General features: G+C 35.7%; 1 protein-coding gene across 1 annotated transcript in view; it reads left to right on the forward strand.

Annotated features, from left to right (window-relative positions):
- The first annotated feature begins 14,441 nt into the window (after positions 1 to 14,441).
- IL23R (interleukin 23 receptor) overlaps positions 14,442 to 22,567 on the forward strand; it is a 54,567-nt gene continuing 46,441 nt past the window's right edge. The window contains exons 1-3 of the mRNA XM_032641242.1: positions 14,442 to 14,520; positions 15,610 to 15,712; positions 18,600 to 18,896. Of these exons, the coding sequence (XP_032497133.1) occupies positions 15,643 to 15,712; positions 18,600 to 18,896 (367 nt within the window). The 5' untranslated portion in view covers positions 14,442 to 14,520; positions 15,610 to 15,642. The remainder of the gene's footprint in view (positions 14,521 to 15,609; positions 15,713 to 18,599; positions 18,897 to 22,567) is intronic.

A 22,567-nucleotide genomic window follows, 5' to 3' on the forward strand; every position in this document is an offset into this window, starting at 1 on the left:
CATAGGAATGTTCTGGGCTCAGTCCAAGGGCTTCTTTCCTTTTCTACCTCTAGTTTATATCTACTTTCTTGGTAATCTCACTCTGCTTGCGGTTTTAAATTCATCTCTGTGCAGAAGACACTCAAATTTTGTATCCCACCTGTATCCCTCCTCTGAAATTCAGATTGATAGGACCAACTGCTTATTCAACATCACTGTCTGGATGCATAATAGGCATTCTAAACCCAACATGGTCTAAAATAAATTCCTAATTTGTTTCCCCATTCCTCTGCAAAATATCTTCCTCTTCAAGTTTTACCCCAACTCAGTTAACGGCCACTTTACCCAACCTTTCTAGTTGCTTAGGCGAGGATCCTTGAAGTCAAATCACGGTCACTCCTCTTCTTAAAACATTCCAATAGCTTCTCATCTCAACTGTCAGAAGAGCTGAAGGCCCATGGAGCCTGACACTATTGCCCACCACCCCTTCACTGCAGTTACTTCTCTAACCTCCTTTCCTTCTGATTTTATCTCCCACTTTCATCTCCCCTTGTTTACTAAGCTCTTCCCACACTGGCCTCCTTATCTGTACTCAAATGCAGCCCAGAGCTTCTTTTCTTCCCCTTCCCTGCCCCCCACTGTTCTGCCTGCCTGAAGCACACTTCTTCAAATTAACTCCATGGCCCCTCACTGAGTCTACCAGATCTTTGCTCAGATATTATATTCCAGCAAAAGCTTCTCTGAGCACACTGAACTCTGTCTGTCTTTCCCACTTAATTTCTCTCCAAATGGTACCACCATCTAAAACTATATTTCACTTATTTATTTTACTTACTGTCTGTCTCCTCACATTAGAATCTAAGCTCCATGAGGACTAGATTTTTGTCTGCTTTGTTTACCCCTTTATTCTCAGTGGTGGAATAATTACTGAAACATAGTAAATACTCAGTACATGTTTCTTGAATAAATGAATGTTCTCAAAGTAGATACATAAGTTCACAACAAATACAGACAGAACAAAATGATAATTTTCTTTCACTCGAATTATACCTTTCAATGAATGTGTCTAGATGGCAAGAATGACTCCATGGTACATTTTACATTGTTAATAAAAAAAACCTCTCATTCAGTTGTTTTTTAAAAATACATACGGGTAGAATGGCAGAGAAAATATGCCAAAGTAAAGCAAAAAAAAAAAAAAATAGGCTCTCTAAAAATTTATTTTGCTACAGAGGATACTCTAAACAAGTTTCCTTAGGGCAGAGTACTTCTGGTGATGTGAGTAATTTTAGATGGTACACAGGTAAACATTTTCATTTAATAGCCATGTGATTATTTTAATGTGTGTTAGGAAAAACAAAGCTAGCATATCACAGCTGTGATCTTCTGGATGTGACTTTTTTTTTTTTTTTTTTTTTTTTTTTGCTGTACTTGGGCCTCCCACTGTTGTGGCCTCTCCCATTGCAGAGCACAGGCTCCGGACGCGCGGGCTCAGCAGCCATGGCTCACGGGCCCAGCTGCTCTGCGGCATGTGGGATCTTCCCGGACCGGGGCACAAACCCATGTCCCCTCAATCGGCAGGCGGACTCTCAACCACTGCGCCGCCAGGGAAGCCCTGGATGTGACTTTTTAAGGTGAGGCTACAACAGGAAGAGCTGTGGTAATTTGTATATCACACGAATCACAGGAGTGGGACTCAGGCCTACCCATGATCATAGTGAACCTCCTCTTGGAACTGTTCATAGAATGCTGTTCACTAGTATGTTTTCTTACATACTGAATTTTCAAGTCCATTCCTGCATTCTTTTCAGCATTAAATTGAAATGTCACTTTGAAAAGCTGTTGAATGTTGAGTACTGGAGTATTAAAATGATTGCCCTAGAAGCATAATCTAGTCACTGTTTGGATGCACCAGCAAAATCCCCCTGAGCACACACATGAAAACTGAAGAGGAGTATTTAAATGATGCTTTTCAAATTGTCAATTGTATAATCCAAAGTTCTCTTAAATTTCAGATTTTTACTTTTCAAAGAGATGAACAGAGGCAATGAAAACCATCGAAGATCATTAGCTTCCATGCGCCCAAGTCCTCACTCTTTCATTTGAGTTGATAGAACTCTAAATCTTTCTGAAGAAAGCCTTCAATCTTCAAAATTGTTTTCATGAATGGATTTAAAAGTAGAATATCTTACTGATATCTCTGCTAATTTGAACAGCTTAAAATCACCCTTACAATGTGAGCTTCCATTATAATTATACATGAAGGCCAAGTGAGTGAGGGGCCTGAAAAATAGAGTGATGAATGTGTCTTGATCATGCTATATTCTATTATTCTTTAACTGAAAAATTCTCTAAAAATATTTTAATATCATGAAACACTTCCTAAATATTTTTTCCCACCGATTGGCAGTGGTAAATGGATAAAGAAAACTCTTTTATTCTATTACTTTCTATTATCTTTAGCAAATGATATAAATTTTCCATCAAAGCCAATAATACTAATAATAAATGATAATAAGTTTCATTGTTAATAATAATTATCTTTATAGCAGTAAACACCTACATTGAGAAAAAAGAAAGATCACAAATAAACAACCTAAATTTATATCTCAAGAAACTAGAAAAAGAACAAAAAATTAAGCTCAAGGTTAGCAGAAGGAAGGAAATAACAAAGATCAGAGCAGAAATAAATGAAACAGAGACTAGAAAAGCAATAGAAAAGATCAATGAAACTAAGAGCCAATTTGTTGAAAAGGTGAACAAAACTGACAAACCTAGACTAAGAAAAAAAGAGAGCAACTCAAATAAATGAAATCAGAAATGAAAGAAGAGACATTAAAACTGATGCTGCAGAAATATAAAGATCATGGACTACTGTGAACAACTATATGCCAACAAATTGGATAACCTAGAATAAACAGATAAATTCCTAGAAACAGATAACCTACCAACATTGAATCATGGAGAAATAGAAAATATGAAGACCTATAACTATTAAGGAGATTGAATCAGTAATCTAAAGTCTCCTAGCAAAGAAAAGTTCAAGACAAGATGGCTTCAATTGGGAATTCTACCAAACATTTTAAGAAGGTTAACACCAATCCTTCTCAAACTTCCAAAAAATTGAAGAGGAAGAAACATTTCCAAACTCATTTTATAAGGCCAGCATTACCATGATAACAAAGCCAGACAAGACCATAAGAAAAGAAAATTACAGGTCAATATCCCTGATGAACATATATGCACAAATACTCAATAAAATACTAGCAAACTAAATTCAACAGCACATTGAAAAGGTCATACACCATGATCAAGCCATGTTTATCCCTGGGATACAAGGATGGTTCAACATCCATTTATTGATATTGAAATCAATGAATGTGATACACATTAATAGAATGAAGGATAAGAATCATATGATCATCTCAATAGATGCAGAAAGAGCATTTGACAAGAATTCAACATCCTTTCATGGCAAAAACTCTCAATAAATTAGGTATAGAAGGAATGTACCTCAACATAAAAAAGGCCATATATGACAATCCCACAGATAACATCATCCTGAACAGTGAAAAGCTAAAAGCTTTTCCTCTAAGATCTGGAATAAGACAAGGATGTCCACTCCCATCACTTCTATTCAACATGGTACTGGAAGTCCAAGCCAAAGCAATTAGGCAAGAAAAATAAATCAAAGCTACCCAAATTGAAAAAGAAATTGTCTCTGTTTGCAGATTTTATATATAGAGTAACCCTAAAGATTCCACCAAAAAGTAACTAGAGTTAACAAACAAATTCAGCACAGTTTCAGGATACAACATCAATATACAAAAACCAGTTGCATTTCTATACACTAACAACAAAATATCTGAAAGTGAAATTAAGAAAACAACCCACTTTAATAGCATCAAAAACAATAAAATATTTAAGAATAAACATAACCAAAGAAGTGAAAGATCTATACACTGAAAACTATAAGACACTGATGAAAGACACTGAAGAAGATATAAATATGAGTGAAAAGATACCCTGATATTAATCAATGAAGTTAGAACACTCCCTCACAACATACACAAAAATAAACTCAAAATGGCTTAAAGACTTAAATATAAGACATGACACCATAAAACTCCTAGAAGAGAATACAGGCAAAACATTCTCTAACATAAATTGTAGCAACGTTTTCTTAGGTTAGCCTCTGAAAGCAATAGAATAAAAATAAATAAATAAACAAATGGGACCTAATCAAACATAAGCTTTTGCACAGAAAAGGAAACCATAAACAAAATGAAAATACAAACTACAGACTTGGAGAAAATATTTGCAAATAATGCACCCAACAAGGGATTAATTTCCAAAATACACAAACAGCTCATACAACTCAATAACCAAAAAAAAACAAACAACCCGATCAAAAAATAGGCAGAAGACCTAAATAGACATTTCTCCAAAGAAGACATACAGGTGGCCAACAGGCACATGAAAAGTTTCTCAACACTGCTAATTATTAGAGAAATGCAAATCAAAACTACAATGAGGTATCACCTCACACTGGTCAGAAAGGCCACATTAAAAAGTCTACAAACAATAAATGCTGGAGAGGGTGTGGAGAAAAGGGAACTTTCCTACATTGTTGGTGGGAATGTAAATTGGTGCAGCCACTATGGAGAACAGTATGGAGATTCCTTAAAAAACAAAAAAAGAGAGCTGCCATATGACCCAGCAATCCCACTCCTGGGCATATATCCAGAGAAAACTATAATTCAAAAAGATACATGCACCCCAATTTTCATAGCAGCACTATTTACAACAGCCACGACATGAAAGCAACCTAAATGTCCGCTGACAGAGGAATGCATAGAGAAGATGTGAGATATATATATATATATCTCACATCTTATATAAAAAAGAATGAAATAATGCCATTTGCAGCAATGTGGATGGACCTAGAGATTATCATACTAAGTGAAGTAAGTCAGACAGAGAAAGACAAATACCATATGATATCAATTATATGTGGAATCTAAAAAATAACATGATACAAATGAACTTATTTATGAAACAGAAATAGACTCACTGACATAGAAAACAAACTTATGGTTACCAAAGAGTAAAGGGGTAGGGGATAAATTAGAAATTTGGGATTAACATATACACACTATATATAAAATAGATAATCAACAAGGTCCTACTGTATAGCACAGGGAACTATATTCAATATCTTATAATAAACTATAATGGAAAAGAATAGAAAAAAGAATATATTTATGTATAATATATATAACAGAATCACTTTACTGTACACCTGAAACTAACAAAACATTGTAAATCAACTGTACTTCAATTAAAAAGAAAAGCAAAGCTATCCTGTTTCCTTGGATTGGAAAAATTAATATTGCTAAAATGTTCATACTATCTGAAGTAATCTACAGATTCAATGCAATACCTATCAAAAGTCCAATGGTATTTTTCACAGAAATGGAAAAACAACCTTAGTATTTGTATAGAACCAAAAAAGACCTTGAATAGCCAAAGCAATCTTGAAAAGAAGAACAAAGCGGAAGGCATTACACTTCCTGATTTCAAACTATATTACAAAGCTATAGTAATCAAATCAGTATGGTGCTGGCATAAAAATAGACACACAGACCAATGGAATAGAAGAAAAAGCCCAGAAATAAACTTATGCATATATAATCAATTTTTGGCAAAGACACCAAGAACACACAATGGGGAAAGTATAGTCTCTTCAATAAATGGTGCTGAGAAAACTGGATTTCCACATGCAAAAGAATGAAATTAGACCCCTATCTTACATCATTCAAAAAAATTAACTTGAAATTACTTAAAGACTTAAATGTAAGACCTGAACCCATAAAACTCTTGGAGGAAAACACAGAGAAAAAGCTCCTTGACACTGGTCTTGGCAATGATTTTTGGATATGACACCAAAAGCCCAGACAACAAAAGCAAAAATAAGCAAGTGGGACTACATCAAACTGAAAAGCTTCTGCACAGCAAAGAAAACAATCAACACAAAGGAAAGGCAACCTATGGAATGAGAGAAAATAATTGCAAACTATATATCTGATAAGGGGTTAATATTTAAAATATATAAGGAACATACAACTCAATAGCAGGAAAACAATCTGATTAAAAAATGGGCAGAGGAACTGAATAGACATTTTTCCAAAAAAAGATACACAAATGGCCAACTGGTAACAGAGAAGGTGCTCAACATCACTAATCATGAAGGAAATGCACATCAAAACTACAGTGAGATATTACCTCACACTTGTTAGAAGGACTTTTTTATCAAAAAGACAAGAGATAACAAATGTTGCAGAAGATGTAGAGAAAAGGGAACACTTCTACACTGTTGGTGGGATGTAAAATGGTACAGCCATTATTGGAGATAGTATAGAGGTTCCTTAAAAAACTAAAAATTGAACTACCATATGATCCAACAATCCCACACCTGGGTATATATCTGAAGGAACTGAAATCAGTATCCAAAGAGATATCTGCACACCTATGTTCATTACCTTTATACACAATAAATGCAATAACCAAGCTATGGAAACAACCTAAGTGTCTGACAAGATGAATGGATAAAAAAGATGTGATGTATATATACAATGGAATATTATTCAGCCATGGGATAGAAAGGAATCCTGCCATTTGCAGCAACATGTATGAATTTGGAGGACACAAAATGAAATACACAAGACAGAGAAAGACAAATACTATTTGGTATCACTTATATGAGGAATCTAAAAAAAATAAAAAGTGAAACTCATAGAAACAGAGAGTAGAATGGTAGTTCCCAGAGGCTGTGGGGTGGGGGAAATAGGGAGATGTTGATCCAGGGGTGCAAACTTTTATTTATAAGATGAATAAGTTCTGAGGATCTAACATACAGCATGGTGAATATCGTTCATAATACCATATTGTATACTTGCTAAGAGAGTAGATCTGAAGTGTTCTTACAAAAAAAAAAAAAAAGAGAGAGAGAGAAAGAAAAAGAGTAACTATGTGAGGTGATGAATGCACTGATTATCTTGATTGTGGTAGTCATTTAACATATGTATACATATACCAAATCATCACATTGTACATTTTAAATATATATTGAATACAATTTTATTTGTCAATTATACCTCAATTTAAAAACTATTTATTATTATTGCATTTCTGGTATGGCCTTCTTTTCTTTGAGTCACTAAAGACTTAAGGTCTCTTTTAAAGAAGATGGTAGAAGAATGAAGGAGAATTTAGTGGGATAAAAACTCTTCCCCCCCCTCCACTTAGAGTTGAACTTGCATAAATAAATGTGTACACCAACCAGTAGACATATCAACAATTGCCTCCAGCTGCCTCATATTTTAGAATCGACTAGGAAGTAATCTCCTCTTTATATCCTTCCCTTTAAAGACTTCCTGTCCTTAATGTGTTTAGTATTTTTTAAATGTTTTTAAATTATCATATACAATATACTCATCCTAAAAAATAGGAAGTTATAGAAAAGCAAAAGGAAGAAAAAGTAACCATAATTCCATAATCCAAAGAAACCACTATTGATATTTTGGTGTATTTTTTCCACATACGGATTTTGTTTGGCCAGTATAGGTGAGAACTAGTACAATGGTCTTCCAAATGTTTTCCTTAAATACCCTTAAAATAAACTTTAAAAATTATGTACCCTATTGCATATTTTTAAATTAATGTCTAAAATATTAAACAAAAGTCTAAAAAAGTTTACTTCCTTTTAAATAGAAATTACTGAATGTTTTACAAGATGAAATAAGTGAGACAAGGCTGTTATAGGGACAAATATGCCATGATATAGTTTGATAATAAAACCTTTAAAATTTTACTTGATTTCTTTCAGATTTGCTGTACTTTATTGATAAGGTAGTTACACATGACTTTTATCCAATGTGTCTAGAAAAAATATGACAGTCCATCAAAAATCTCATTTACATTTAAGAGGATAACCATAAGCCCCCCATATTACTTCTGATGCTCAGCATTCAGACTATTCCAAAATGGGCCCAAATATCCCCAAATTGGCTAAAATTCAGAGTACATCAATATGGGCTGAAATACAAGTATTTTAGTAAGCTTCACTTTTCTAAAAAATGTATACAATGCAGGAAAAGATTAGAAGCCTTATGAGTTTAACGCACCTTGATTAGTAATCAGACGAGTTCTCCCTGAAACCAGTATCTCCATTTCTCTGTTTGCTTGGTACCCTGGAGCTAATTATACCCAGGGTCATGCACAATACTGAGATTTGGGGTGGAGGGATACCATTCTTTAAGAAGCGAAAGAATGACTACTGCGAACCCAGGCTCATTCTCAGAGAAATCAAATGTAGGGAAGTGCACATTAGGAAGTTGAAAATCTGGAAACTGATCTTAGGAGTATGCATGAAGTCTCCAAGAGCTACAGTTGTACACTGAAGGTTTTGAGTTCACCTCCGCTTCTGAGCATTCTTAAGTCTCTAAGAAATTCATAGGAAATAAGATAAAGTTGACCTTTAATGCACACCTCACAGGAAATGGTGATGATTCAGCCAGTGGCACCCACTCCTCCGATAGAACTGAATGAGCCATAAGGTATTTGATACTGAGAAATACTGAGCAGATGCATGTAGGGTACATGTAGGGTCCTTTGGATGAGTCAAAAGATTTATGGTATTTATTTCTCTTCAAAGCGACTACCTAACTCCTTATGAATAATGGGACTATTAATTCAGTAGTTGAGAAAATTAATAAAGTGACACCTCTTTTATCTGGCATATTAGAAGAATGAGTTTTTCCAGGTAAAATTATCATCAAGAAAATTATAACTCCAAGGCCATAAAGTTACAAAAGTAAGTTCAACATTTTTGACAAAAAGTTTTCTGAAATGAATAATACTGTCTGTTACATTCTTAAGACTGCGGAACTGAAATTGTACTTTTCGTAATTACTCAGTTGTGAGTTTTGAAAAGTAGGGCAGGCCCAGACAGTGAGCTGGGCACTGTTGGTGAAGCAAAGTGATATGGTGTGGTACACACCCATTGGAGGATGATGGGGTAGAAGTAGAGGCAGCTGAAGGAGGAATGCTGGTACCATAAAAAGGCAAAAGATTTACATGATCTGAAGAGAAACCAGAGTTATTTGGTATCATAAAATCTAGTTCAGAGTCACAAGTATGAGATCAAACTGCAGGGAATAGGTACGAAACCAAGCCTGAGTCACTGACCCAGATCAGGTAAACTTTGGCCTACAGGAGTTGGCATTCAGGGCTGAAGCTTGCAAAAGTGTGATCCTAAGGCTCCTGTATATTCCTCTCTGATCCCCTAACTGTTTTCATATTTTCTATTAGCATTTTTTTTTCATTGTAATTTTAAAATACAATTTTGTTTCCTACTTCAGGGTCCTTGAAAGCCATTAACATCCTCTTCTGTAGTCACAACACTTAGCCAGTCTATGCTGGCGCACAGAAGGCACTTAAGGCCCCTTTATCAGGCCTGTAACAATAGAAGGGCAGGGTGACACAGTCAATTATCCAAATAAGTCTTCAATTGCACATGCAAACGTCAGTATATTGAAGAGTGCAAAATGGTTCTTTACTCCAGGCTCAAGCCCCTTATTGCAGTATATACAGAAACCACCTTAAATGGACCTGAGGAGTGGCTCACTGCCCCTGCACAAGTCCATCCACAGTCACAGTGGGCTTTTCTTCTCTCATCCTAAATTTTGGGGGGACCACCCATGCAGTTGCCTCTCTTTTGAATGTTTAAAGAAGAAATTGGGAGGAGGAAGCCACTTTCCTAGCCAAATGTCTATTAAACAATTAGACTATTATTCTACTATGAATTGGGGAATTGCTTCAAAGCATAACTCCTGGTTTTTGCCTAGGGAAAAAGAAGCCCTCTGTCTTATCTTTGTGCTGCAGTTTCTAAAGGCCCTTTTCTGTCATCTTGGTTCGATTTGTGACTGCCCAAGGAGGAAGAGTGGATACATGTCTTGCCCCTGGCAGGGAGTGAGGAGGGAATCCAGTCACACTTTAGTCATTGTAGTACAGTAAGCCCTCTCAAATGGGAACACCTGTTTTACATGGTGTAGCAAGAGACTGGGCTGTACCACTGTATCCTAGCTACCAAGAATTGTGCAGATATGTACAAATGTCTGCCCTGAGCGTATCCATATATTAGGGGACTTCCTCTGGCCTCTATGGGTAGCCGTTGTCATCTTCTCTCCTGCAAAAAACAATTCATCCAAACACCCATCAGTCTCCCCACCCTTCCATAATATTGATTTCCTTTTTTCCACACAGAATTGCTAGATTACTATGGCACAAAACTTTAAGCCTCCCAAATCAGGTCTACTGAATGGGATTTGCATATTTAGTGGTACCTTCAAAGGGATGGCTTAGGAGCTTTACACATGATTCAGACATTCTCCCCTACTAAAGCCACTTCAAAGAAATGCAGTAATCAAAGTAGAAATAGTGTACCTGCTTTGCAAGCACAAATTCAAGAGTTCCCTAGTCCTCCTCTCTAACCAGATTATCTGCCCTAAGCCAGGCCTATTTAAAAATGTTGGGGCTGCCATATCACTTCCCTATATAGAGGTGGTAGGTTTTCCACCTCTATTCAGAGTCAGGGAGTCACTAAGTTCCCATTTCAGGGATCAACAGTCCACTCCTTGTTCTTCTCATTCCCACCCATATAGGGCATCTGAGTTCTGAGACAAGATAGATCCCTCTAGGTCTCCTCCCCAGTGCTAGATGAGTGTTGTTAGGCAACAGTTTAACATTCAAGGTCTTGGTCCAGCTATACTTCTTAAACTGGAAGATCCTAACCAATCCACTTCAAGGAGCTCCTTCTAGTAGTCAGTTGGTTTATGACAGTGTCGCCACTGGATGGGGAAACTGGAGATATTTTCAATCCACAATAGGCAGGTAAATTTATAGAAAAGCACAATTGCATAAGGACTACAGTTCTAGCTGTTTTCTTCTGTTCTGAAGTTCCCTAAAGTGGATTTTTTTTTTTGGAAAAAAGCTAAATGTTGCATTAAATGTATTTACCCTGTATGTGTTAACTCAAAATATACTTACTAATTTAATATGATATATTTTCAAGATCATGCATTTTACACTCAATCACCCTTTTCATCCCCTCAGCCAACAACCATTCCAAACTTTTACCAAATGCTAGAGAAAAACTTGAAATTGTGTGACTTTTAGAAAATAAACAAGGTTTATTACTTGCAGGCTTGTAAGATGGTGACAAGATATCTTCCAAAATGGAATAATTTTGAAAGTAAAATGGAGTGTTATGTGTAATTACCTTGGGACAAGTTTAAATTGCACTGTCCCAGGATACCCAGATGGCAACCCTGCCTATGGAAAGCAAGCCAAGACAATGGGTTTTGATGCTTTCTGATTAGCAAGTGAAGTCAAACCATTTACGTACAAGATTTTATATAGTCGATCCTCATCATTCCAATTCTGTACTTGTGAATATATTTACTAACTAAAATTGATTTGTAACCCCAAAATCAACACTTGCAGCACTTTGTCAGTCATTTGCTGAGATTTACAGAGTGGCGAAAGATTTGAGTCACACAATGTGCAAGTTCCCAGCTAAGAAACTTGTTTCCGCATGATACTGTAATCAAGTGTCCTTTCTCAAGTCTATTTTAGTGCTACATTTTTCACATTCTGTGCTTTTTTTTTGGTGATTTTTCTGTTTAACACGGCCCCCAAGTATAGTCCTGTAGTATTGTCTAGTGCTCCTAAGTGTAAGAAGTCTGCAATGTACACTACAAAGAACACCCGTGTTACCTAAGCTTTGTTCAGATATGAATTATAGGGCTGTTGGCCCTAAGTTCAATGTTAATGAGTCAATAATATAAACAGAAACACACATAAAGAGAAACACACATAAACAGAAACACACATAAAGCAATATTACGTATTGATCCATTGATAAAATTGTAAGCAGAGACTCACAGGACAAAGAAACAAAAGAAAGAATCACTAAAATAATTAATGAATTGGACTTAATCAAAATTAAAAACTTCTTTCAAAAGATGTTGGTAAGAAAATGAAAAGATAAGGTACAGACTAGGACAAAATATTTGCGAAATGTATGTCTGATAAAGGACTAGTTTCCAAACCACATATAGAACTCTCAAAACTCAGTAATAAGAAACATAATAAACCAATAAAAATGGACAAAATATTTGAACAGACTGTTCACTAAAAAAGAGATATGCATGGCAAATATCTTTGAAAAGATGGTTAAGAAGTACCACCAGCCCCCATTAAAATAAATAAATGAATCCTGATTTGCACTTAGCTGTCCATCAATCTCATCTCCACTGTCCGAATTCCTGAAAGGTTAGATGATGTCCTCTCCTTTATTTTCTATTCTAATTCACTTCAATCTCCTTTTTGCCCCCATTTCTTTTCTGAAACTATTCTCAGGGAAGACAGACTTTTGTTAAATTCAACATTACCTGTTAGTTCCTATCATATTTAATCTCTGACAATTTGACACTTGGTCACACACTTCTCGTATCTCTTCTTCTGTCCTTTGGTCAAGATTTTTGGCTCTGGCCACCTACTCCCTTCCCTTAGCTCCCTGGATGTTCTCTTTGAGTTCTTTTATTCTAATCTTACTTTTAATACTATTGACATGCTGAAATCTTCTAAATTTAGATCTTCAGCTCAAACTTCTCTCTCAAGTTTACCCAAGTCTCCAATATCCTACCAGTCTTCTCTAAACATGCTGTAAGCTCCTCCAAATCTCCATGATCAGAACCAAATTCATTACTTCCCCACCCTCACTCCTCCTTTTGTGTGCTCAGTTAATGCTGTTATCTGCTGAGTCAGCAAAAGTAGCCACAGAGTCAATCCTTAAGCTCCCAAATTCTTAGCCCCACACAGCGGTTGTTCACTGCACAGCTGTTGAATTGGCCTCCACAGAGCTCTCAGGTGTGTTTCCTCCTCTCAGTTCTCACTGCCTTTGCTTTGCCTTAGGCCTTCATCAGACTCTGGTTTTCCATAGCCTCCTAACTGGACTCTCTACCCTCATTCAATTCTCCACACAGTAACTAGAATTATCTTTCTAAAAATCCAACTTGATTATGTATTTCTCTGCCTAACCATCTTTGCTATCTCTGACACTTTCTGATAAAGGAAGTTGGGGTTTTTTTGTTGTTGTTTTGGGTTTTTTTCAGCTGTGTAGCCTGACAAGCAACGGCCAGGTGGCGATGTGCAGCTGGGTGAATGGGAGGACGGACAGGAATACACAGGAATACAAAGCCCATTACATTCTGCCACTGACCTAATTTTCCAGCTCAGATCCTTTTCCCTTCAACCTGGAGAAACAACCTGCCAGTCCTAAACAATTTACTTGCACCTTCTGTTCTTGGTATGTGAAATGTTTTCCCATACCCTCTCCTTCACAGTTTAGAAAATTGTTACTGGTGATTAAAACCCAGTGATAGTCAAAGACATTCTTATTCGTGTATTCCAGTGGACCTCAACCCTGGCTGTTCCTTGTAACTACCAGGAGAGGCTTTTTAAAGATATCGATGCACAAACATCCACTCACAGAAATTCTGATTTCATTGGGTACAATAAATTTGAGCATAGGAATGTTTTAAATATTCCCCCAGAGTATTCTAATGTGCTAGGTGCAACAGATATAAAAATTAAAAAGACAGTATGGAGTTTCTAACTTCAAGAAATTCACTGTGGAGGAAATTAATAAATTAATTGTCATTTACAATATAAAGGAGTACAAAGAGTGAAAAGATATTCATGTAGAACAAATAAGGAGGCAAGAAAAGGTATGTCGCAGAAGTCTCCTGGTGATGCTTACTATAAACCAACCAAATAATTTAATAATTATTTTATTTGGTTGTAGGATCCTGCTAAACCATGAACAATAGTTCAAAGCCACTAATCTGTAATTTTATCATGTAAACAATACAATAAAGCGGATGTTCTGTGATTAATCACCATTATATCTTTAATGCCCCGAACAATACCTGGCACATATTAGATGCTCAAAAATGCTTGTTAAATACATGAATGGTCAACAGTAGCATTTAAACTTTCTTTTCTTAAGAAATGGGTTTATAATGGATATCACTGTTGGTTGCAAATGAAAACTAAGCATCATATCTTTGGTGTCAAAGATTTTGATAGATAAAGCATATATATGTGTTCTACTTCTTGGCTGAGACAGATTATTTTAAATTAAGATGAGGGAAAAAAAGTACTGACAAAGCAGTTCACTTTCAATAATCTGGGTTTTCCCAAATAGTGACATAAGAGCCAGTCATTTTGAATTGGACGGTTTGAGTTCCTCTTTGAGAATCTGAAATGTAGGTCGGTGCTTTGCTGACATTTCCATTTGCCTCATCACTGAAAACCTGAAGTGATCGTTGACAGGCAGGCAGTGAGGAAAGAAGATGTGACACAGGCGACAGCCTGGCTCTGAAGTGGAATTATGTGCTTCAAACACGTTGAAAGGTAAAGAGACAACGATCATCTAAATACTCAAAAAACAGCTATATTTTCTTTTGGAAATACATGTGCCAAGTTGTCTTCTCTTAAAAGTTCTTGTGGTATTTCATACAGTGGTTACTGATGGAAGTTGAATCTGTAATATTGTCTATCACATCACTTTAAATAATATTATTGTGTATATTCTATCAGGTGAGTAGTTAACTCCTAACTGGGAACATTTTAGGGCTTGTTTCGCCTATTATTTATAAAGTGAAGACCTACTATTGTTAACAAATTATGAAAGGGATCCTTATATTCATAAGTCACGGGGACCCCAGTTTTTAAAAGTGTTATCAGATATCTTGTGCTATTTGATGAGTCATGAGTTTTGTTGTTTTATATGAAAGGCTCAGATTTTACTAAAGAGATAAAAATAACTGAATAATGTTGATTATTGAATAATTTATTCAATAATGTAGGTAACTGATTACCTGAATAATGTAACTCCAGTTGTAAACTCATGGCAATATTGTTTGGAATTTCTATAAGGTATTTCTTTTGAACTCTCTACAGATAAAAGGGCTTTCTGTAGATTTAACTGGTGATAGCACATAAGCCTTTGTCTCACTTTCTCTTGCTTCATTTTGAATGCTTTTTTTTCTGGAAGTTCTGACATTTTTGGCTTTTCCTGAGTTTTACTTATCAAAGACTAATATTTCTGGAGCTTGATAGGCATGTAAACCTGGTCAGGAAAAGAACTGAGCATCAGGGGTTAGAGCAGAAAGAGATTTCTGATGAGAGAGACAAGATTAGGAGGAGTTATATTTTATCAAGGGTCAAAATGTCCTACTAAGGTAATTCATAGTGATTTGGGGAGGGTATAAAATTCCATACTTTTGCTTTACTCCTCCACCTGTATTCTACCTCCTCGCGCTCCAGTAAGTCCTTTGCCCTGTTTCCTTTACCTCCCCCTTCCTTCCTTCCTTCCTTCCTTTTTTTCTTCCTAATTATTCTCATCAAAAGCAACTGTTAGAAAAAATGTTATGCCTTTTAGTATTTTATTGCTATTTTATTAAAATATTACAATTTAAACATTTTTCATATTTTTTCTAGAGGGCGACAAAGAGCTTTTTCCTGCTTTTGGTCATGAATCAGGTCACAATTCAATGGGACGTGGCAATAGCTCTTTACATATTCTTCAATTGGTGTCATGGAGGTACAGTGTTTTGAGTACCTATTGCTATTTTTTATTCAAATAAAATGTTGAGTGTTTATTATGTTCATGGCATTATGCTAGGATCTCTGAAGAATAAAAACTTATTATATCCAAAAAATTATATGCACATAAAATTATGTGGAATGAAATAAAGTCCAACCTCCCTACTAATTCAGGATTCATTTATCAAGCATCCTAACAGACAGACGTCTAATTCTTATACCAACATTTCCACGAAGGAGCTTATTATTTTGAGTTGGCATATTCTATCTTTGAACATTTTTAACTTATACGATAACTCATCAAACATTTCAACTTAATTCAATTCCACAAACCATTTATTGATGGTTACCGTGTGTCAGGTGCTGTGCTAAGCCTTGTATTCCTTCGTGCAGTAGTATTATGTGCTATTATTATTCCTATTTTGTAATTCACACAAACATCTGGCATTATGACAAAGGCATACACTGATTTTAGGAGTCCAGGAGGGAGATCATCAGAAGTTCAGGCAGGGCAGCCATCAGCTTTTGAGAGTTTCTGCATAGCATCCTTGGCAGGTGACAGGGATTCATTTACTAGGAGATAAGCAACACCAAGGCAGGGTTCTAGACCTTGAAGGAAGCTTTGCAAATCATGCAAGTTACTCAGAATAGTGACAAAAGCAAAACTGTCTTCTGTAGGTTGGGACACATTATATTAGAGATATAGAAGTAGCCCCACCTTGAGAACTAGAATCCTTCCAGCAGGATATTGGACACTTCCAGAGTCAGACCAACAGCTATCCAAGAAGATTTAGTAAAAATAAGACACCAGCTACTTTTTCCAGCTTCTGGAAATATGCAAATGATAAGTAGGACTTCTGTTTATATATCCAAGTGATTAATATAAAGCATAGAGAAATAAGACAAGCCCGTGTCATGTGGCATTAGAGACCTACCAGCTGTCCATTAAAAATTATTCTATATATTATTGTTCAATCTGCTATGAATATTTTTAATATCATCCAGACTATCTTTTCTACTAGAACAATATTTTACCCCTTTTTAACAGATTTGCTGAATAAAAAATATACTATGTTTAGCATTCCTCTGACCAATCTAAAAAGAAGAAATTAATGTTTTATATGACTTATTTTAACATATTAAAAAGAGAAATTGACAATTTTTCATATGACTTATTCTTATATAATCCATGTTGATTCCTGCTGATTACTGATTTTTTTCTATGCACTGAAAAATGATCAACTTATTAATTTATTCTTGAATGTTGTGAAGCTCAGCAGTCCAGTGTTTCTGGGGTTCTTCTTTATTCCACTTTTGAAAACCGGGAGAATATGTGTCCAAATCTGAAGTCTTCTGACATTTTTGATATTTTCTGTGTATTCTCAAGCACTACTCACAATGGTTTCATGAAAGTATTCACAGATTTTTTAAGGTGCTCAAGATGCAGTTTGTCTGAACTTGAATTGTTGAACTTATTTAAAGCAGTCAGATGCTTCTTAAAACTTCTTCCATGTCTTTGCCTTCAATTCCCTATTGATAATGATGGAATTATTTTTAGCATTACCTCAACATTTAAATATTTATAACTTATATGTAAATGTTCATTACATAACTGGCCATATTCAATTATGCTTATATTATAAAAAATTTAACTCTTTTTTAAAATTAATTAATTTATTTTTGGCTGCATCGGTCGTTGCAGTGTGCGGGCTTCTCATTGTGGTGGCTTCTCTTATTGTGGAGCATGGGCTCTAGGCATGCGGGCTTCAGTAGTTGTGGCACGTGGGCTCAGTAGTTGTGGCTTGCGGGCTCCAGAGCGCAGGCTCAGCAGTTGTGGTGCACGGGCTCAGTTGCTCCGCGGCATGTGGGATCTTCCCAGACCAGGGCTCGAACCTGTGTCCCCTGCATTGGCAGGCGGATTCTTAACCACTGCGCCACCAGGGAAGCCCCCAAAATTTAATTCTTTAAGCTTTGAATTCCAAAGATAAGAACTTTTAAAAATCAAATACTGACCTTTAATTATCACTATTTTGATAAGGTTTTAAGATATTCTGATACAGGTATTTCCAGAAAAAGCCTACAATAAATTTTCCTTGCTGTGAATTTAATTTAATTGATATTGCATTGCATTGTCATTCAAGTTTATGAAAATGACTTTATTGTCTTTTGGTTATAAAAATAATATGTTATTATATAATTTTAAAAACACAGAAATATACAATAAAAAATTACTCTAACACACAGAGATTATCATTGTTAATATCTTAGTGTATTTCTTTTTAATTCATTCATCGAGTTATTTTTAACATTGAGCCTCCATTAAATATGTTGTTTTGAAACTTGCTTTTCAACTTAAAAGTGATGAATTTTAAGTGATTGTCAAGCAATACATTTTTGCAGTTAGTAATTAGTACTGATTTTACTCATTAAACTCATAGTTTTCTGTTAAAAGTAGCCTTTATCAAGTGAAAGTGAAAATAGCTGGTGAAAGAGTGAAAGATTGAGTAGCTGGTTAGTGGGGTTTGGATTCTGCAGTGCCAATTCTTATTCCTAATGTTACCTTTGAAAAATGAGGTAGACTCAAAAAGTCTCAGTCCTCACCTTTAAACCAGGAGAGCTAATCATATTTGCTCTTTAGACAGCTAGAGAAACTTAAAGGCTGAAAGCTGACTCTAGTCTTGTGTCATGCTGCCGAACATCAATAGAACACGGTAAAAACACACTTTGATAAACTAAACAAATGATACTCTGAGTCCTAAAACTCTTTTCCAATGGAAATTATTCAGTTAATCGAAAAAAAATTTTTAATGCAATAGCACATTCTTCTGAATCTCTGGTTTTAATGCTTTACATGGAATTTTTAATTTTATCTATTTGTTTTCCAGGAATTACAAATATAAACTGCTCTGGACGCATCTGGGTAGAACCAGCCACAATTTTTAAGATGGGTATGAATATCTCTATATATTGCCAAGCAGCAATTAAGAACTGCCAACCAAGGAAACTTTATTTTTATAAAAATGGCATCAAAGAAAGATTTCAAATCACAAGAATTAATAAAACAACGGCTCGCCTTTGGTATAACAACTTTCAGGAGCCACAGGCCTTTATGTACTGTACTGCTGAATGTCCTGGATATTTTCAAGAGACACTGATATGTGGAAAAGACATTTCTTCTGGATGTAAGTGTTGAGGTGCATTCAAAATCCAAATGAAAGTTAGGCTAACAATTAACTGGTAATTACCAATCTTGTCTAATAATAGAGGCAAATTAATATAGTTCACTTCTTGTATTAGTTTAATGTAGGAGTTGCAAATTCAAATGTCTCCAGGGGCCAGGCTGGTGAAACGTGTGAGTTAAGGAGGCTGATGGGATCCGTGCAGAGAGGAAAGCACAGTGATGGTCTACTGGGCTCAGCCACTGCCCAGCTTCAGCATCTATGAGGGTCCAGTATCCCTAGATCTTTGGACACTTCAAAAGAAGACAGAAGTGTAAATTTTCAATGTGAACTCTACAAACTTTAAATGTTTGTATGCCAATGCATTCAAAAAATAATTTTTCAACACTAGTCTGGCCAAACACAGCATATGTGCAGGGCAGCATCCTCAGATTTTCACTGTTGCTCTTCTCATCTGTTTTTTACTTAACATTGTTATCCAAACTATTCAATAATATCAACCTTGAAGCAGATCCCATTGAAAAATTTTGAGGCTAAGATTTAGGAAGGAGAAAAATATTTGCAACATTAGCTTTGTGTCCCTGCTATACTTCTTACCAGCTGTGTGACCTTGGGCAAGTTGCTTAACTAGTCTGAGCCTCAATTCCATGTCTGTAAAATGAGGCTAATTATATTGGCCATGGTAAGCATCAAATTTCAATAATTTATTTGAAAGCACATTATACACTTTAAACTACAACATTAATGTGCCTAAACCCTCTTAAATGCATCCTTTTGATAAAACATGGGGGGATTCTGATACAATTCCCTGCACCTAATGTCACTGCCCTAATTGTGAATAATTGTGTTTGTTATTATTAAGAAAAAAATTAATTAAGTTAATTTTTTAAATATTTGGTAAGTTCAATTTGTGTTCCTGGTATTCTGAAGGTGTTTAAGTTACTATAGTAATATGGGCTGGCTTGTATAATTATACACTTAACTCTTGGTTCTACTATTATGAAGGAACAATCAGTAAGTTCAGCACGGTTTTAACCCAGAGGTTCATTCCCTACAGCATCTGGGCCCATTTTCAGTGAAAGATAGAGGGCTTTGGGTCTTTGTCATGCTCCCTTTCTCCATACTTTTGAGAATCAAATCTGAGTTCTTCCTCATCTCCAGTCCTCAGCTAGACAGAGCAAGCCCACCTGGCCACCTCCACCTGCCCCTTGAGGGGATGTCTGAGAAGCAAGAGGCTTTCTTGTTCTCAAGTAAGGCTATCGTCCTGCTGGGCTCCTGATCTCTGCGATTTTCAAGAGAGAAGAGCCGTGGGAAGTGGTAGAGGTCAACTAAGGAAGGAAATTTGTAGGCTTTGGAGTCAAAGAAAAAATTTATGCCTTAAAGTAATACTAACATGCTAAACTTGCCCTAAATTGTAGGAATTGAAACCACAAGTAGACATCTTATCTGATGTCTAAGGACTTCTTAGCTTGTCCACATCCTCAGGAAACAGAAATAACCCTTCATGCTTAAATACTTTCCTATTTATTCTTTGGGGGTGTGGTGGGGTGTTGAGAGAATATTTCTTTAGAGGGCAAATGAGTAACTTTCACAGTTGTGTGGAAAGATTAGTTTTTAATTAAAGCCAGAGTAAGAAAGGAGGCAAAAGAAGTACGCCTCCTTCCCTCTGTTGCAGTTTGGGTGACAGGTTATTGCCAACCGCTCTCCCTGTGTTGCCTGAGGCCCTCTGCCCTCAAACACAAACACCAGGCGATGTTTAGGGCCAGGAAATGGCCTTTTCTCCCCTTCTAGGACAACATATTAGAAGCACTTATACTTTTTGCTGATGGCTGCTTAGAAAGAACATCATCCTTTCCACTTATTTACTTCGTGCGTTGGAACTTCTTACATAGACCTCTGGTTATGAGCGTGAAATTGTAACTGCCATGTAAGGGTGTACTCAAACTCCTGGATTCAAGAACCCCTGTGTTCTCAGGCGCTGCACTCTTAGCAAACAGAACTTTCTATTTAAGTAGGTCAAGCAAAGGTTTCTGAGGGGTTTTGTGGTATTCTAGAAATCACATTGCTTTCACTGGATCACTTTGATTACAGGATATTCATCCTGTGAGCTTTATTGTGTCAACTTATCATCACTGTTCTGAACAAAATGATTATGTATATTTTTTTAAACTGGAGACAAATCATAAAAGACAAAGAGAAGATAAATGAGTCGTTGCTGTTCCTAAAAAGATATCTAAACGTATTAAAAAGGTTCTGTACCTTAATGTGTAATTTGTGAAATACAAACTATTATTATCACAGTTTTCATTTTTAGCCATAATCTTAAAAACTTCTTAGATTCTTATCTGTGATTAAATGCATGCATATTATGAAAAGTATTCTATTACAGTCACACCATTCACGGGATAAAATACTATAAGATGTCTTTATTCATTTAAAAACACCAGATTAAACTATTCATGAAAGTCATATATCCACATAATCATTTACTTAAAAGTTTAAATATCTTTGACTTAAATTTTAACCATCTTTGATCTCTACTTGTCACCAGTGCCTAGAAGGCACTGAATATTCATCTTTAACATTGCTACTAAGTCTCATTAGTGACACAATAGGCTGGTCTGCGTGCTCCTTAGGTAAGGAATTATGGAGTGATCTTTGCCAGAAGTATTGACTTTCTTTTAATTTTAAATTCTTCTCATTGTCATTTTATTAATCAAGCCAATCAAGTCATGAAATAAACTTTACTAAGTGGTTGGTATGCACCAAAAATGTGTTAAATGATAGAAATTCAGAGAAGAGGGGATCACAGACAGTGCCTTCAAGAAGCTCTCAGTAGAAAATGATACTTGGCTAAACTTTGAATTAACAAGAAATCTGGCCTGTGAATAGTGAGGGACCCAATGGTAGGGGAGAGGTGCAATTAGTAGGAGAGAGCAGAGTGTTTTCTGCTATCTGGCTGTACAGAAGGTTTTTATCCATGGACATTTAATAACCTGGCAATGAGATCTAAAAACAATTCGGTCTTATTCTTATAACCATATTCACATTCCCTTCTTTACATAGCTTCACGTTAACAAAGTGTGTATATTTGCATGTGTGTATATAATCTATTTGATCTTTTGCAAAGTTAATTAGTTACCAGACACTTCAGAGAGAATGCTGTGGCATAACATAGCCCAAAAGACTGACAGCTGTCTTTTAGGATGGCCAAATCAGTGATACTCTGTCTGAAACCAGAGGGAAAAAATAACTTCAGCACAGATCACTGAGGGACCCCAACTCAATCAATATCCAAAATGATTTAAATTTATGTTTCCACAGCTACCTCCTTCAAAGCTCAAAGAAAACTTAAAGATTTCTTTTATCCTACTTGGAGTCCAGTTTCTCCCCATTGTAACTTGATACTACAACTACACATTTTAGTGTGTTCTTACTGTTTGAAAACACGTTTTTTTTTGTTTTTTTTCTGAGAACGCCAAGTTAAAGTTTTATTTAACATCTTTATTGGAGTATAATTAATTTACAATGGTGTGTTAGTTTCTGTTTTATAACAAAGTAAATCAGCTATACATATATCCCCATATCTCCTCGAAAATATTTTTTTAATTGTAAAATCAAATTGCATTCATGCAGAAGGTTTTTAAAATTTTGGACTAACAAAAAAGAAATAC

Source organism: Phocoena sinus, chromosome 1 (assembly GCF_008692025.1).
Source record: "Phocoena sinus isolate mPhoSin1 chromosome 1, mPhoSin1.pri, whole genome shotgun sequence".
Lineage (NCBI taxonomy): Eukaryota > Metazoa > Chordata > Mammalia > Artiodactyla > Phocoenidae > Phocoena > Phocoena sinus.